General features: G+C 43.7%; 1 protein-coding gene across 1 annotated transcript in view; it reads left to right on the top strand.

Annotated features, from left to right (window-relative positions):
* The first annotated feature begins 953 nt into the window (after positions 1-953).
* The window catches only part of LOC115464694 (probable palmitoyltransferase ZDHHC14), a 238743-nt gene continuing 221345 nt past the window's right edge, over positions 954-18351 (top strand). The window contains exon 1 of the mRNA XM_030195052.1: positions 954-1118. Coding sequence (XP_030050912.1) covers positions 1107-1118 — 12 coding nt within the window. The 5' untranslated portion in view covers positions 954-1106. The remainder of the gene's footprint in view (positions 1119-18351) is intronic.

Raw genomic sequence — 18351 nt, 5'->3', positions numbered from 1 at the left:
ACACATATTAGCAGTAGCAGGTGGGGATCCCAAGTTCCGCCAGCAGAAGACTTCCCCCTGATGGTAATGAAAACGCCATTCTCCAGGATACCAGCACATGCTCAGTTTTCAGCGCGTGCCTGCTGCACAGTGTTGCCAGGTGGAAAATTTTTTTCCCACCCAATCCAGCGTAAAAACCGCCCAAAACCCGCCCAAACTCAAACCCCGCCCCTGACACCCCCACCCCCGCGTCATCACCCCCGCTCCCACCTCCCCCGTCACCGGCCCCGCCTCATCCGTCATCGGCCCCGCCCAAAACGTCACTAACCCCGCCCAAAACGTCACTAACTCCGCCCCCGCGGCCGAAAAAAACCGCCCGAAAAACCGCGGAAAAGAAAAAAAAGAAGCCCAAAAAACCGCGACCCGCCGCGTCGCGGAAAACCGCCCAATTGGGCGGGAAAACCGCCCACCTGGCAACACTGCTGCTGCAGACTGCTAAGGTGGAAAGAAGCGTTTTCCTGTCAACTGAGATTTTTTTTTGGGTGGTGGGTGAAGGGGAGAACACTTGGTGTCCACCCACTTCTTGCCTAGGCCCACCCAAAATCTGTTGTCTGGCTACGCCCCTGATTGGCTCACTTAAAGAGAGGTGACGGCAATAAGTAGTGTAGGATGCGCTCTCGTCGCCTAGGCTGTAACGTTTAGTGGTGACCTGATGTGTTAAGGAAAAACGGATTTAGATAACCCATGAAATCTCTAAATTATGTTCAGAAAGAAGAACCCTTGAGCTGGAAGACAGTAGGAGCCAGCACCTTCGATGTGGCCACTGGCTAGGGAGGGGGTAAGCTGTGTTGCCCTTGGGTCCCCCCTCCAATCCGTTTGAAATATTGGCGCCTATAACATAAGCCGCTAGCGAAGTCCAGTGGAGTGCAGCAGAATTTTCCTCGTCGTTCTTCTCTCGCTGGTTCCCGCCCCCCTGCGGCGCGAGCCTGTGACAGGACAGGGTGGGGTGTGGAGAGAGCTCCGCCCACCTCGCGCTCTGGGATCGCTGCTGAGCGGCCGCTCTCCCGGTACCGGGAGACACGAGAAGAAAAGAGCAGCGCGGCCTACGGAGAGACACCTCCGCCAGCATGGCTCTCAAGGTAAGCCTGGCTGTGAGCCGTCCGCGTCGCCGGGGTGGGGGCCCTGGGGTGGGGGTGTTATTTGGGAAGTTATGAGGCGGGGCTGCACCTCTCCTCCTCGCCCTCTGGCGGCCGACGTTCCTCGCAGGCTGTGCGACCGGCCTAGGGCGAAAAGCTGGACCCAGCGCACTGTAGCACTGGGGTAATTTCCTCCTCCTCCTCCAAGGCAAAGTTAAAAGCTGCTCTGCTCATCTTTTGGTTCTGTTAGGCAGGGTGACGCTCTCCCCTTTCGGGCCGAAGAAGTGACAGGCAGTGCGAGGAGGTGTCAGGTGTTTTCAGAGCTTCGTGTTCCGGTTGTTACCGGACAGTGTCGGGAGGAGAGAGGAAGAAGCGGCGAGTGGACTGGGCAGAAACGGGAAGGGCAGATGCTGCTCGGTCTCTTCTTAGAAAGCAAATTGCAGCCTAAGGGAGTAGGCGTCACACTTCTGTAGTTTATAGGGCAAATGTTTGGCCATTTCTGATCTTCTAGTGCCAGTGTGAACCTTAACCCGTTGTTTCATTTTGCAGCTCGTTGTGCCAAATCCCCCGGTTGCACGTTAATTCAAAACGTGCAACCGGGGGGGGGGGGGGGGGGGGGGAGGAGGAGAGCTGTACAAAACTAACAATTAAAGGCTACTTATGGGACAAAAACGATCTGCAGAGGGCCACCGGGACACATTTGTCATTAAGCTCCGATCATGTGATTGATCTACAGTAGCATTCATACGCATAGTCCTGGATGGATTTGGCGGTGGGGTTGGTGTAGTAGTTTATTTGTTTCTTTTGCTTTTCCTGTTCAGTAGGAAACTAAACTGGTGAAGTCTTCATTTGCGATTGCCGGAGATTCCTCCTTGTTTCGGAAACTTTTCTAACTCGTTTACTACAAGTATTGTAATGATAGTCCAGGGGCTTCGCTCCTCTTCACCACAATCATGGGTCGAAGTCCAGTCACTGGGCATTGCTTTTGCACATTGACTTCACAGTATTCCTGGCCAGTCACGGGATTGGGGAACTGACATAGGAGTTAAACCCAGGTCCTTTGCATGGTACTGCTACTGAGCCATTGGGCCTGTCAAATCCTGGAAGTTTTATAGGAGAGAGAGGACAATTTATCTGTTTATTTGATTTCTATCCCACATTATCCCAATAAGATCAGAATCAATGTGGCTAACACCATATTGTAATTAACAGTACAAAAAGAGATGTAGGATAGTATACATTAAGTAGTAATAAAGTAAATGAGGATTAAGTATTACAGTATATTATAGAAACGAATGCTAGATGCAAAAAGGTAAGATAGTCATCCCTGTATAGTAACAATTAGAGTAAAACTGAGAAATTGGAATAATTGTACAACTAGGGGTTTAAATGAATTACGATAATCTGTGAGAAATTGCTTAAACAGAGAGGCTTTGGGTATTTTCAGAATATAAAATAGATCCCATTTGATGAATTTTGGGAGGGAATTCCACAATTTAGTATAGAGGTAAGGGAATCTTGATGTGTAGATCAACTTGTAGATCACATTTTACCAACTTGGATAGTGGAGGGTTAGATAATCTCTTGAACCAGGGAGATCCAGTAAAGGTTGCATATAATCAGGGGTTAAGCCATATAGAGTTTTGAAAACAAATGTACATAGTTTGAATATTATTCTGACTTTCATGGGAGCCAATATAACTTTATAAGTAAAGGGACTGCACTTTTGAATTTTGTAGCCATGTAGACTAATCTGGCTGCTGTATTTTGAGCTGTTTGCTGTTTTTTTTTTTTTCCAGGGAAGATTCCTTACAGCCAACGTAAATGGCATTGCAATAAATAATAAGTGTGACTAGGTTCTACACATATCATTTGAACCTGAGAGTTCTGCAGTGCTTTAAAGGTTTTTTGTGATAACTGCTTGGACTTGGATGTTGAATAAGACATAGGAATCAATTATTATACCAAGTATGTTTAGTTGGGACTCCAATGGATAAGTTTACATTATCAGTTGTGAAGTTTTGACAGTTTGAAACGGTGAGGGTTAGATAATAACAGAAATTTTGTTTTCTCTGTATTCAATTTTAGTTTAAAGGTGGAGACTCAATTCTCTATCAGATCTCTAGACCAGATTTGTTGATAGCACTTCTTCAACAGAATATTTGAAAGGGTGTTATGTCATCTGTATAAATAAAATTATTATAACCATGGGCATCCGCACCTTTCCTAAGGGGAGCATCACAATATTGAATAAGATGAGTGCAAAGAGGAGATCCCTGTGGGACGCCACAGTCTGGAGCCCATTGGGGGGGATATAGAATTAGGAGATTTGACTTAATAGGATCTAGATTTTAAAAATTCTCAGAACCAGTTTAGGGCATGCCCTTCTATACCCAAGTTGTCCATTAGTGCAAGTAACAAATTGTGGTCTACCACATTGGGAATGCACTTGACATATCAAATTGCATAAGGATGATTCCTGCCTAGGCTAATTTCTTTCCTGAAGTTAGCAGTTAATAAGGTTAGGACTGTTTCCGTGCTGAAATTGGGTCAGAAACCAGATTGTGTATGGTGAAGACGGGAAAAGGAGGACAGATAATCCATAAGTTTTTGAGCGACTAGTGAAGGGATAGAAGCCAGTGGCAAATTTGTTACATAATAATTATAACAAATTACAGGGGATTTTTAGGGATGGGGTTAATATGGACCCATTTTCTGCAGGGAAATGACTTAAGGATAGCAAAAGAGAGATGTGATCTTAGGGATTCTATAAACTGTCAGGCGCAGCTTTTAATAGAAAATGAGGGCAGGAATCCAGTACACAGAACATGAATATTTCAATAGAAAAGATTTTGCCATGGAGAATCAAGGGGGAGAGAATGATGACCAATATCTATCAGTTTTGATACCAGTGAGGTTATGTTATCTCTAATTTTTATGATTTTTCTGCTCAAAATATTTATTTTATTTATTAAGATTTATTTACTGCCTCTTTGAAGGAATTCACGCAAGGTGGTGTACAGTAAGAATAGATCAAACATGAGCAATAGGCAATTACAGCAGTAAAAATATTAAAATAACAATACAAAGTATGGCATAGAGGGGCATAATCGAAAGGGGCGCCCAAGTTTTCCTGAGGACGTCCTCGCAGGACATCCCGGTGAAGGGGCGGGGAAACCCGTATTATTGAAACAAAATGGGCGTCCATCTTTAATTTCAATAATACGGTCGGGGACGCCCAAATCTTGAAATTTAGGTCGACCTTACAGATGGTCGTCCTTAGACTTGGTCGTTTCTGATTTTCGGCGATAATGGAAACTAAGGACGCTCATCTCAGAAACGACCAAATGCAAGCCCTTTTGTCATTGGAAGAGCCAGCATTCGTAGTGCACTGGTCCCCCTGACATGCCAGGACACCAGTTAGGCACTACAGTGGACTTCAGAAAAAGCTCCCAGCTACATAGCTCCCTTACCTTGTGTTCTGAGTCCCCCCCAACCCCCCCCCCCCCAAAAAAAACCCAGTACCCACAACTATACACCACTGCCATAGCCCTTACAGGTGAGGGGGGGAACCTAGATGTGGGTACAGTGAATTTCTGGTGGGTTTTGAAGGGTTCACATTTACCACAAGTGTAACAGGTGGGGGGGGGGGGGGGGTGGGCCTGGGTCCGCCTGCCTGAAGTGCACTGCGCCCACTAAAACTGCTCCAGGGACCTGCATACTGCTGTCATGGAGCTGGGTATCTTTTTTTTTTTTTTTGTTTGTTTTTTTTGTTTTGTTTTGTTACATTTGTACCCCGCGCTTTCCCACTCATGGCAGGCTCAATGCGGCTTACATGGGGCAATGGAGGGTTAAGTGACTTGCCCAGAGCCTGTGCCTGAAGTGGAAATCAAACTCCGTTCCTCAGTTTCCCAGGACCAAAGTCCACCACCCTAACCACTAGGCCACTCCTCTTGAGGCTGTCAAAAATATTAATTGTTTTTTTTAGGGTGGGAGGGGGTTGGTGACCACTGGGGGAGTAATCCCTGATTCCCTCCGGTGGTCATCTGTTCAGTTTGGGCACCTTTTTGTGGCTTGGTCGTAAAAAAAAGGACCAAGTAAAGTCGTCCAAGTGCTCGTCAGGGACGCCCTTTTTTTTTCGATTATGGGTAGAGGACGCCCATGTGTTAGGCATGCCCAAAACCCGCCTCCCACACGCCCCCAGGAACTTTGGTCGTCCCCGTGACGGAAAGCAGTTGGGGATGCCCAAAATCGGCTTTCGATTATGCCGATTTGGACGACCCTGGGAGAAGGACGCCCATCTCCTGATATGTGTCGAAAGATGGGCGTCCTCTTTCGAAAATAAGCCTGATAGTATACTATTTACAATGTCAACACAATACATAGTAGAACATTTTAATTGATAGTGAAGGGTAAAGCAAAGATGTAACATAGGTAAGAGAGTTAGAAGAGTTAGAAAGTAAGGTGACTGATTTAAAGAAAGTTACACATGAGGTCAGAGAGATGGTTAAGTATTAGCTAGGGTAGGAGTGGATAAACATGTCCTGCTGCAGTATGTGCAGCCCGAGTCACACTGTGTGTGTGAGTGAGACTAACACGTTAGTTACTTCTTCCATTAAAGGCCTGGTTGAAGAGCCAAGCTTTCACCTGCTTCCTGAAGTAAAGATAGTCTTGGTTTAAGCAGAGCTTTTCAGGCAGTGCATTCCAGAGTGTGGGGGCTACCCTGGAGAAGGCTCGTTTGCAGGTATCACATTATGTAATGTCTTTTGGAGAGGGTGTGGTTAGTGATAGTCCTTGAGAGAACCTTAGTGTCCTTGGTGGTGTGTAGAGGATCATCCTATTCAAGTACTCAAGTCCGTCTCCTTTGAGGACCTTGAAGATCAGACATAGAGTTTTAACCTTAACCTTGTATTGTATTGGTAGCCAATGAAGTTTTTGCAAAAGCGGTGTGATGTGGGCACGTCGCTTGCAAACTTCTATGAGTCTTGCTGCTGCATTCTGAATTAACTGGAGCTGGTGGTGGCCCTTTGTAGTCAGACCATTGTATAGTGCATTGCAGTAATGCAGTCTTGATGTTATCATGGCATGCACAACTTGGATTAGATTTACCTTCTCGATGTAAGGAGAGAAAGTATGGCTGTTGCAAATAGTAGAAGCAGCTCTTGAAGGTTGCTTGGATTTGGGGAGTGAGTGTAAGTGTTGAATCTAACTGTATTCCAAGGTTCCTGACTTGTGATTTGAGGGGGAGTTGTACTTTCCAAAAGGGATTTTGATGTCATGGGTCATAAGTAGTTTGCAGAAGTTATGTTTCAACTTCTGTAACTTTATTTTTTGGACTTGTACTACAAATTGTTTGCTGAACAGAATTCATTAAAACTTAATTTTTTTTTGTTTCTGCTGACTTTTCTCAGGGATGGTTATGCATGACCTTAAATTTGGTGGCTAGTACTAGTAACGTTTTAAAACATAGTACCATATGAAATGATCGCAGTTAAAGATGGTAGTAGGCCATTCAGTTCGCCTAGTAGGATGGCAGGTTGTGATTTCCCCCCCCCCCCCCCCGCGTCTTACTCAAAACTGGCTTCTTAGTGGTAAAGTATAAGAGTTATCTTCCCTCGGATTTGGAAAGCTAAGAGGGACTTCGAAAAAAAAGATTGCGTTGGAGGCAAAAACACATAGTAAAATTTTTTTTTTAGGTATTTTAAAAGCAGGAAGCTGGCAAAAGAATCAGTTGGACCACTAGATGACCGAGGAGTAAAAGGGGCGATCAGGGAAGACAAAGCTGTAGCGGAGAGATTAAATGAATTCTTTGCTTCGGTCTTCACCGAGGAAGATTTGGGTGGGATACTGGTGCCGGAAATGGTATTCGAAGCTGACGAGTTGGAGAAACATAATGAATTCTCTGTAAACCTGGAGGATGTAATGGGACAGTTCTACAAACTGAAGAGTAGCAAATCTGGACCGGATGGTATTCATCCCAGAGTACTGCTAGAAATGAAAAATGAGCTTGCGGAGCTATTGTTAGAAATATGTAATTTATCCTTAAAATCGAGCGTGGTACTGGAAGATTGGAGGGTGGCCAATGTAATGCTGATTTTTAAAAAAGATTCCAGAGGTGATCCGGGAAATTATAGACCGGTGAGTCTGACATCGGTGCCGGGCAAAATGGTAGAGACTATTATTAAGAACTAAAATTACAGAGCATATTCAAAAACATGGATTAATGAGACAAAGTCAACATGGATTTAGTGAAGGGAAATCTTGCCTCCCCAATCTACTACATTTCTTTGATGGGGTGAACAAACATGTGGATAAAGGTGAGCTGGTTGATATTATGTATCTGGATTTTCAAAAGGCATTTGACAAAGTACCTCATGAAAGACTCCAGAGGAAATTGGAGCGTCATGGGATAGGAGGAAGTGTTGTGGATTAAAAACAAAAGATAGAAAACAAAGAGTAGGGTTAAATGGTCAGTATTCTCAATGGAGAAGGGTAGTTAGTGGGGTTCTCCAGGGGTCTGTGCTGGGACTGCTGCTTTTTAACATATTTATAAATGACCTAGAGTTGGGAGTAACTAGTGAGGTAATTAAATTTGCTGATGGCACAAAGTTATTCAAAGTCTTTAAATTGCAGGAGGATTGTGAAAAATCGGACCTTACGAGACTGGGCGTCTAAATGGCCGATGACATTTAATGTGAGCAAGTGCAAAGTGAATCATGTGAGAAAGAGGAACCCGAATTATAGCTACGTCATGCAAGGTTCCACGTTAGGAGTCACAGACCAAAAAAGGGATCTAGGTGTCGTCGTCGATGATACGTTGAAACCTTCTGCTCAGTGTGCTGCGGCGGCTAAGAAAGCAAATAGAATGTTAGGTATTATTAGGAAAGGAATGGAAAACAAAAATGAGGATGTTATAATGCCTTTGTATCACTCCATGGTGCGACCGCACCTCGAATATTGTGTTCAATTCTGGTCGCCGCATCTCAAAAAAGATATAGTGGAATTAGAAAAGGTGCAGAGAAGGGCGACGAAAATGATAAAGGGGATGGGATGACTTCCCTAATGAGGAAAGGCTAAAGCAGCTAGGGCTCTTCAGCTTAGAGAAAAGGTGGCTGAGGGGAGATATGATAGAGGTCTATAAAATAATGAGTGGAGTTGAATGTGTAGATGTGAAGCGTCTGTTCACGCTTTCCAAAAATACTAGGACTAGGGGGCATGCGATGAAGCTACAATGTAGTAAATTTAAAACGAATCGGCGAAAAAGTTTCTTCACTCAATGTGTAATTAAACTCTGGAATTCGTTGCCAGAGAATGTGGTAAAGGTGGTTAGCTTGGTGGAGTTTAAAAAAGGTTTGGACGGCTTCCTAAAGGAAAAGTCCATAGACCGTTATTAAATAGACTTGGGGAAAATACACTATTTCTGGGATAAGCAGTATAAAATGTTTTGTACATTTTTGGGATCTTGCCAAGTATTTGTGACCTGGTTTGGCCACTGTTGGAAACAGGATGCTGGGCTCGATGGACCTTTGGTCTTTCCCAGTATGGCAATACTTATGTACACCTGTGCAGCCACCCCTGAGGTGCAACTAATATTTTTCTTGTGCTTGTCCATTTTGTTTCAGAAGAGTAAGATGATGACTTTTGCCAATGCTTCACTTCTAATCCAACACATGGAGCATTATTACTACTACTAATCAGGGGCGTATCTGGACTCTGGCGGTAGGAGGGGCCAGAGCCAGAGGGAGGGGGCACATTTTAGCACCCCCCCGGCGCCACCGATCCCCCCCCTCGCCACCAATGACACTCTCCACCCCCTCCTGCCGCCGCCAACCCTCCCCCGCTGCTGTCACTTACCTTTGCTGGCGGGGGACCCCAACCCCCCGCCAGCCAAGGTCCTCTCTTCCATGCAGGCTGCAAGTTGCAATGCTTCCTGTTCTTCTGAGTCTGAAGTCCTGCACGTACAATGCGCAGGACGTCAGACTGAGTTCCAAATTCTGAGTCTGACGTCCTGCACGTTGTACGTGCAGGACGTCAGACTCAGAAGAACAGGAAGCGTTGCAACTTGCATCCTGCACGGAAGAGAGGACTTCGGCTGGCGGGGGCTTGGGGTCCCCCGCCAGCAAAGATCGGCGACGGGTTGGTTGGCGGGCGGGAGAGAGGGGGAGGTGGAGAGGGTCGGTGGTAGGGGGGTCCAGGGCGAAATCTGCGGGGGCCCAGGCCCCTGTGGCCCCACGCAGATACGCCCCTGCTACTAATTATTTGTATATGTTATCTAGTTGCTGTTTTGGTCCACTGGAATGTATAGAAATAAAGATCAATAAAAAAAAAAAGTAAAGACACAAGGTGGTACATTTTCTGACTATATTTTGGGAGTTAAAACCCCTTCCTGAGGTCAGGACAAATGTGCAAAAGATGGCAATATAAATACAAGAGAATCCTAAAAGCATTACAGTGATAGTGTGAAGAGGACAATGAGTAATCAGAAGGTGTCCAGCAGTAGTAATACTCTATTTCTTGCTTTTCTTAAAAAGCAACATGACTAAGGAGTGAAGTTTTATCAACTTGGACTACCAATAAGATATTATTTTAATACTAACTTGTTTTAGTACAGTTCCCATTTTATGCAATAAGACCTGGTTACTCTTAATTAGGGTTAACTGTATAAAATAATGTTTTAACAGTAGACCACATCGATTTAACTATGCCCCTAAATTTTACAAATCTACTTTTGCATATGCTTAAGGCAAAGTATAGCATATATGAAAAGATACATAAAACATAACCCCCCCCCCCCCCAACTCTCTCCAGCAAACATTTAAATATGTTCTATCACAGCATACCACTGCAGAAAACATTTGTTGAACTTGTGGCCTTCTTGGTTTATGTAACAACTAGTAAAAGAAGCCCGTTTCAGAGCAAATGAAACGGGCGCTAGCAAGGTTTTCGTCGCCAACACCCTCCTCCGTCCCTGGGCAACCCCTTCGTTGACGTTTGATGCGAGGGCGGGGCCCGGAGCGATTTCCCACCTCCCTGCCTCCCTCCCTCCCTCCCTGCCAACCCCTTCATCGTTGTGCCATTGCTCCGCCCTCGAGGGCGGGGCCCGGAGCGATTTTGGTGGCTTCACCACCACGAACCTTCAAAACTTTTTGAAGGAAGTCAGAGCTTGGCTTCACTGACATCAGTGTCCTCAGAACGTTGAGGGTGAGTTTTATTATAGTAGATATTATGTTGCATCAGCAGAAGTCCTTCCTATGTCTTTTGTAACATATGGTATGTAAAGTTTTGAAGAAATTGCTGAGTATAACTTAGCTAATAGAAAATTACCAGAAATCATGATGACTGCAGGTGTTACCATAATACTGAAACCAGATAAAGATATCGCTGAATTGTAATTCACAAAGACTTATTTTTATATTTTGAATGTAGATGTTGAAGTGTCTGCTAATGTGGGGCCGGTACTCAAAACTGTCGCCAGTGTTAAAGTGGTTTATGCCTGGTTCGTGTGCACGTTATTGTGCTCAGAGGGCTTCAGTGCCTGTGTTAATGTGTGCGGTAAAAGATGGCCACAAATTGTATTGACGTAATGAGATCAGTAAGTATTCCTTTACATAGAAGGAAATGATAGCCTATAACCAGGGCTGTGGAGTTGGTACACCAAACCCCCGACTCCTCTGCTTTTCTACTGCATGACTCTGACTCCAGCTCTGATTCCAACTCCTACTGATATAAGGCTTTACATTTTCTGTTTTGGATCAAAAGTACTGATATAAGTATAAAATGATATTTACCAAATATGATGATGTAAATTTTTTTTTTAATTTTGGAGCTGGAGTAGGCACATTTTTACCGACTCCAGCTCCACACAAAATTGATTCCGACTGCGACTCCCAACTTCACAGCCATGCCTATAATGCTGAAAAAGTTTATTTATTTTTTTTTTTTTTCCCCAGGTCAGGGGCAGTGTAGAAGGTTTTGAGGAGAGTATTTCTTGTTAAGTTGTCACATTGAACTGCTGGTTTTGTTTTCTTTAACAAGTTTAAGGAGTCTTCTTCAAGTTTTAAAGACTGATTGGGAGGAACAAACATTTTATTTATTTATTGCACTTGTATCCCACATTTTCCCACCTATTTGCAGGCTCAATATGGCTTACAAAGATCTGTTATGGCATCACCAATACAGGGTAAAAGATACAATTGGTGTTAAAAGAGATCAAGGATGACAGATAAGAACTAAACAAACAGTTATAGAAATACGTCATTCAGAGTCAGGGTGGAGTGGTGAAGTGTTATTTAAGTTATGGGTTCTCGTGGTAGGCTTTGTTGAAGAGAGTGGTTTTCAGAGATTTGCGAAAGTTAGTTATTTCGTTGATTGTTTTCAATTTAGTTGGTAGTGCATTCCACAGCTGTGTGCTCAGGTAGGAAAAGCTGGTCGCATGTGTTAGTTTGAATTTTAATCCTTTGCAGCTAGGGAAGAGTAGATTAAGAAATGTGCAGGCTGATCTTTTAGCATTTCTAGGAGGTAGATCGACGAGGTCTAGCATGTAGGTCGGGGCATCTCCGTAAATGATTTTATGAACTATCATGCACATCTTCAACATGAGTCGTTCTTTGAGTGGGAGCCAGTGAAGTTTCTTTCTTAGGGGTTTTGCACTTTCATATTTTGTTTTTCCAAATATGAGTCTGGCTGCGGTGTTTTGGGCTGTTTGAAGTTTCTTGATAGTCTGTTCTTTGCAGCCAGCGTAGAGTGCGTTGCAGTAGTTCAGGTGGCTTAGTACCATTGATTGTACCAGGTTGTGAAAGATGGATCCTGGGAAGAAAGGTTTTACTCTAAGTTCCACATGGAGTGAAACATCTTCTTAGTTGTATTCTTCACGTGGTTTTCAAGTGTGAGATTTCAGTCAATGGTGACTCTGAGAATTTTCAGTGTATTTGAGATGGGAAGGGAGATATTTGGTATGGTTATGGTGGTGAATGTACTTGTATTATGTTGTGAGGTGAGTATGAGACATTGAGTTTTTTTTGCATTGAGTTTTAACTGAAATGCATCCGCCCAGGAGTGTATTATTCGGAAGCTTCAGTTGATCTCGTTGGAGATTTCTTTTAGATCATGTTTGAACGGGATGTAGATCGTGACATCATCTGCATTAGAGTCACTAGTACTGTTTCAGTGCTGTGGTTTGACAGAAATCCTGATTGAGACTCGTGGAGAATTGAGTGTTTATTTAGGTAGTTTGTGAGCTGTTTCGTCACTATGCCCTCCATAAGTTTAGTTGTCAGTAGGATAGATGCTACTGGACGATAGTTGGTTAAGTCATTCGCACTTTTCTTTGCGTCTTTAGGTAGAGGAGCGAGTAGAATGTTTCCTTTATCCTTTGGGAAGAGGCCATTTTGTAGCATGTGGTTCGTGAGGTCTGTTTTGAGTTGTTGAGGGGCAGTTCTTAAAAGGCTGCTAGGGCAGATGTCTAATTTGCATTGCGACTTGGTGTATCTTCTAAGCGATTGGGAGATGTTGTCGGTCGTAAGTGTGTCAAAGTTGGTCAATGATCGGTCTGCTGGGTGCTCCCCAGGGATTGGATCTAGGCAATCAAGGAGGTTAGAATAGTCAGTTGTGTTGATCGGTATCATGAGTTGTAACGTTATAATTTTCTCTTTGAAGTAGTTCGCAAGATTGTTTGCTGATGGGGTGTCTGTTATTAGAAGTAACTGGTGCGGTATTTAGTAGTTTGTTTACGAGTTGGAAGAGTTTGTGTGCATCCTTGAAGTCTGGTCCGATTTCAGTTTTATAGTATGATCTTTTAGTTTGTCTAATGGTGTATTTGTATTTTCTTTGTAGTTGTTTCCAGTCGTTAAATGCGGAATCGTCTTTTTTCTTATTCCATGCTCGTTCTAACCTTCTGACCTGTGTTTTTAATTCTTTTAATTCTTCATTAAACCATGGTATTGAGTTCTTTCTGTGTGAGGTTCTGGTTTGAAGTGGTGCTATATTGTCTAATATGATTCTACATCTGTTGCGTGTGTCGGAGCAAAACCAAAAGTAAAAGCGCATGTCTGCCCATATTTAGATGCTGAAGAAAAAGTGCCAATGTTTGCTGGCACTTCTGTTTTTGTCTGGGCATGCGCACAAGATCAATTATAAGGAATATTTTCCACTTCCTGTTAGTGCAACTTAGCAGTGTGTTTTATCTTGTTGCAGGTTTAGGTATGGTAACATCCTCCCAGTCCTGTTGAAGCCTGAAATGGGATAGAAAAGTACGGCGTAGCAGGTTCTAATCCTGTAAGCCTTTTCATTCCCCTTTTCCACCATGATTATGTATGAGATCTATTTGCATTCACTGCTTCTTCTATTGCATGCAAATAGATCTTACACATATTCATCAGGCTGGGTTGTGGACCTTGAGGACTGGATTGAAGCACCCCTGCTTTAGCCTGTCTCCATCTGCTAGTTGATGGGCACAACCCACAGAACCTGGACTGGTCTGATAGGATTAAAGGAAAGAACTTATGAGTTAAGACATAATTTCTCCTTAGTGAAATTATTGATCTTGATGCATGCTATAATAAAATAGAAGCTGTTACTTTGACTTTGGAAGAGGTAGAAATGTTGGTTTTGTATTTAGCATAACGCCTTTCCAGTACTAAATCAATGTAAGTTACACTCAGGCAGGATAGGTATTTCCCTGTCTCCAGGAGCTTGTGATCTGTTTCTATCTGAGTAATGGGGGGTTAAATGACTTGCCCAAGCTCACAAGGAGCTTTAGTGCGAGTTGAAACTGGCTTCCATGGTTTTGAGCCCACTGTTCTTACAAGTAGACTCCTCCACTTCCCATGTAATTGGGTACCGTTGAATATTTTGGGTATCGTTGAATATTTGAGGATACATTTGGCCAAAACTTGGATAGTTCCTGGAACTAACAATGAAAATTAACAGCTTAGAAAGTGCATACTCAACACTGTTAGAAAATGGCCAATTCCCCCCCCCCCTTTTTTTTTCCTTGTTGGGAGAGGCATGCTGGACCCTGGATGAGTATGGTGGTGGTGTGTGTTTGTGTGGCTGGGGGGTGTATAGATACAGATATATCCCACAGACCCACAAAGCCTAACTCTTGAAAAATACACAGATGATGGTGCAATAGAACGGTATTCAGTCTCAAAATCGTTTCATGACTCATATTTCTGCCTTCACAGTGGAAATGGTTCACTTTCCTTGCAAGATGAGCTAGCTCCAGTAGTCTTCAGGTGCTGTGAAAATATGCTTAGCTGTGAGTGGTAGTGTTGGTGTGTGCTCTGCTGTCCCTTACATTCTTACTCTTCCTTGTCCCTGTCCCAGTTGCTCTCCTTTATAGCCTTTTTTGCACTTTCAGTTGTGTTCCCTTGGTTTCTCTTTCCCTTCATTTGTGTGCTGCAGTATTGGCAGATTAAGGAGAGGCTTCAGGCAGCTGCACAAGGGCCTAATTCTTCAGCTCCATCTCTCCTAGTATTTGCTTGAGTTTTCTCAAACCGCTGTGTAAGAGGAGCAGAATTTAAAAATGTTGTACCTTAGGCAACTTAAAAAAAAAGTATATATATAGTGATCATATGATAATGCTAAGTTGATTTTGTCAAAGAAACAATCTCTAACGATTGAAAAGGACAATTTTTTGAGGCACAATTGGGTTTTAACATTTTTATTTATTTTTGGTGTTTCACTTTAATTTGACTTCCTCCCTTAACACTGGCACTCTCAGTGCTTCTGTCCATAGACAGGCTGAATGTTTTCAACTGGCACTCTGAGTTAAACTGTGGTGCTTTGTTCCACAGATTTGCTGCATAGACAGGCTAAGGCAGAGCTGCTGCACCTCTTTTTTTTTTTTTTTCCCTCCCCTCCCCATTCCTAGGAGCAGCAGCCCTAAGAAATAATTTTGTTTTATATTGTTAGTTTTTCTTAGCTTATGACTTCTCTCACGTTAATTCTAACCCCAGTAGGAAATGGTACTACTCCCATGCTTTGAAACGTCAACTATTCTTGGTGTTGGCTCATGCCATGCCTGTGGCAGGAGGTGCCATAGAGACATCATTTCATTGATTTCCCTTACCCTGTTGTAACTTCCAAGCCCTTCAGTGGTCTACTGAAGCTAAAGGATCTCGTTCTTCCTAACCCTGGTAGTTGCTTCTGTTTTTACTTCCCTACAGGCATTTCCTTAATATGAGTTAGAAAATAAATGGGGATAATCTCCTCCAGGATAGTGCACTATGTTTCACTGTACCATCTTGCTTTTATTTCTTGTTTAATTGCCACCTCATATAGCAGCCTTATCTTCCCCCTCCACCACCCATTTCCCTTCCCCTTCAGTCCATCCAAATTGTATTTGAGCCACAATGTAACAGTACATTTTGCAGGCTTCCCCAAAAGCCTGAATAAGTAACAATGTCTTGTTTCTCTTATCTGTCATATTCATTTTTATTTCTCAAGTCTTGAAACTTATTCCACAATATTGGTTCAGTTACTGACAATGCCCTTTGCCTCATTTCCTCCTATTACACTTCTTTCTGATTTGACCACATATACAAGGCACTGCTGGAATGATCATAATTGATGATGGTCTACATATAAAATCAGTATTTCTTCCAAATACCTCAGGCCTATGGCATGTAAAATCTTAAATATTAGGACCAAGATTTTAAACAAATGTGGCAATCTACTTAGAGTCATTCTTTAAGAATCGGAGAAATAGTTTCTTATCTTTAAACCCACAGATCACACTAGCTGTGGTATTTTGAATCAATTGCAACATTTGCTGATGATTTGCCTCACAATACAGTACATTGCAGTGATCCACTATCATCATTACTAGAAAATGCACCACTGATACCCAAATCTTTTGTGTTTGAAAAAAGACAGTAATGGGAGGATTTTGTCCCCCCCAAAGTAGTGAAGAAATTTGAGGCTGTCTCCTAAGCTGCTGATCTAACAGCACCCTTACATTCTTCACTGGTTGCCTCATCTTTAGTCTGTCTTCTGCATCTGATGTTGTTGGATCTGGTTCTCCTTTACATGCCGATGCATCCTATACTTCTCTGCCACCTTTTGGCAGGCTCACTCTTATCCATTTCCTCCACCTGACTTTTATCAGGAAACACCATCTGTAGACATAGGAGCCAACTTTTCAAAATGATTGGGGGGTGCTCAACTCAGCACTAATTACCAAGTCCATATAAAGGAAATTAAAGCATGGTGGGTTGTGAACACAACTGGTTAGGCTGTCTTTAAATGAAGAGCACAGCAGTTGGTGCACACACAGGGAGGATTGGTGGGTAAGACAATTGCTAGAGGTACCACTGCAAGTTTCACCACTTTCTTTTCCTCCCCAACTCATCACCACAGTTTACCATCTTTCTTCCAGCCCATCTACACCACTCACACTATGCATTCCAGGCCACCCTGGCCCATGTATCTAAACAATCTATATTCTGCTGGTCCTAAATAGTCCCTCTTCCATACCTAACCAGTGCACACCATATGCTTTCTTTTCTCTCAGTCCCTTCCCACCTTATTGTCATCTTTGACCTCTCACCTCCTGTGTTTCTGCCTGTGTTGTTGAGATGCTGCTGCTCTGAATAGAGTGTTGCGTTATGAGTAGTTTCTGCTGTGTAGCTTTTTTTTTTTTTTTGTAAATTTCTATCAGGGTGTTAGTAATTTTGGTCTTTACAGTTAAAGGTAATGTAAATTAACTGCAGTGGGTGTACATCAGGTGGACTGTATAGTCACCAATCATTAAAAAATGCTGGTAGTCCTTTGAATTTGTGTTCTACAGTGGTTCTGAAAGCTTTAAAATCTGATATTTTGGGACCGATGGCTTTGCTTATTAATCGGATATTTGATGAGGCTTTGGTGCCTGCTATTCTGAAAAGGGCGGCTGTTCACCCTTTATTGAAGAAGCCTTATTTAACTACTCAAGTTGAGCATTTTTCCCATATTTCGAATTTGTTTTTTTTTTTTTAATTTTTTGTGGATTGCTTTTCTTAACTGGATCCCTTTCAGTTCACTTTTCGTAAGCGGCATTGCACTGAGACTTTATTTGCTCAGTGTTAGACATTCTAACCAGTTTTGATCAGGGTAAGCGGTTTCTGTTGATTTCATTGGATGTGGCCACTGCGTTTGACACAGTTGATCATACTTTGCTGTTGTACCTGTTGAGATCATTTGGTATTTTAGGAAAAGTGTTGAATTGGTTTTGATCTGTCTGTCTCTCTTTTTTTTTTTTGAGGAACGAACAGTTCAGGTGGTTCGGCATTCTTATCATGTTGGATGCCAGTTTGTGCTGGGGTTCCACAGGGTTTGTGTTTGTCATCATTGCTGTTTAACTTATTTATATCATGAATCTGTAAGGTTTTGGCAAATTTGGGTGTTGGCTACAAACTTTACACGTTGGTGGTATTTAAGTTTCTCCGAGGACAAGCAGGCTGCTTGTTCTCACGACTGGGTGACGTCCGCGGCAGCCCCCACCAACCGGAAAGAAGCTTCGCGGGACGGTCGGCACGCAGGGCACGCCCACCGCGCATGCGCGGCCGTCTTCCCGCCCGTGCGCGACCGCTCCCGCCAGTTCCTTTTTTTTCCGCGCCTGGAGAGAGTCGTGTTTTGCGCTCTCTCTGTTCAGCCGCCGGATCGTCGATCGCGTTTACGCGGATCGTGCTTGTTTATAACTTTGTTTTTTCGGTTCTCGTTACCGCCCGGTTTCTTTAAAAAAAAAAAAAAAAAGAGAAACCCTGCGCGTGTGGGACACGCGCTCCCTTTTTTCCCTCGCTTCCAGCGGGGACGCCACGTTGCGGCCTAGTGGCCGCTCGGTCGTTGTTTTTCGTGGTGTGATTTTAGCCACCATTGACGACTTTGACTTCGCCGACGCGATTTTTCCGTCGATGTCCTCGAAGGTCCCGAGTGGATTTAAAAAGTGTGGTCGCTGCGGCCGGCCGATCTCGCAGACCGACACCCACGCTTGGTGCCTCCAGTGCCTCGGGCCGGAGCACAATCTCAAGTCGTGTTCTTTGTGTCTCGGTCTCCGGAAACGGACTCAGGTTGCGAGGCAAGTTCTGCGGGACCGTCTTTTTGGAACTTGCGCCGGCCCCTCGACGTCGACCTCGACGGCATCGGTATCGACGCCCGGCCCTTCGGTACCGGTATCGATGCCCGAGACATCGGCACCGATGGCAGCGACCCCAGGAGAACAGGTCCCGTCGGCCCGCCGGTCCGCCGGTGAGAGTGG

Source organism: Microcaecilia unicolor, chromosome 3 (genome assembly GCF_901765095.1).
Source record: "Microcaecilia unicolor chromosome 3, aMicUni1.1, whole genome shotgun sequence".
Taxonomy (NCBI): domain Eukaryota; kingdom Metazoa; phylum Chordata; class Amphibia; order Gymnophiona; family Siphonopidae; genus Microcaecilia; species Microcaecilia unicolor.
This window is presented reverse-complemented; position numbering and strand designations above follow the sequence as displayed.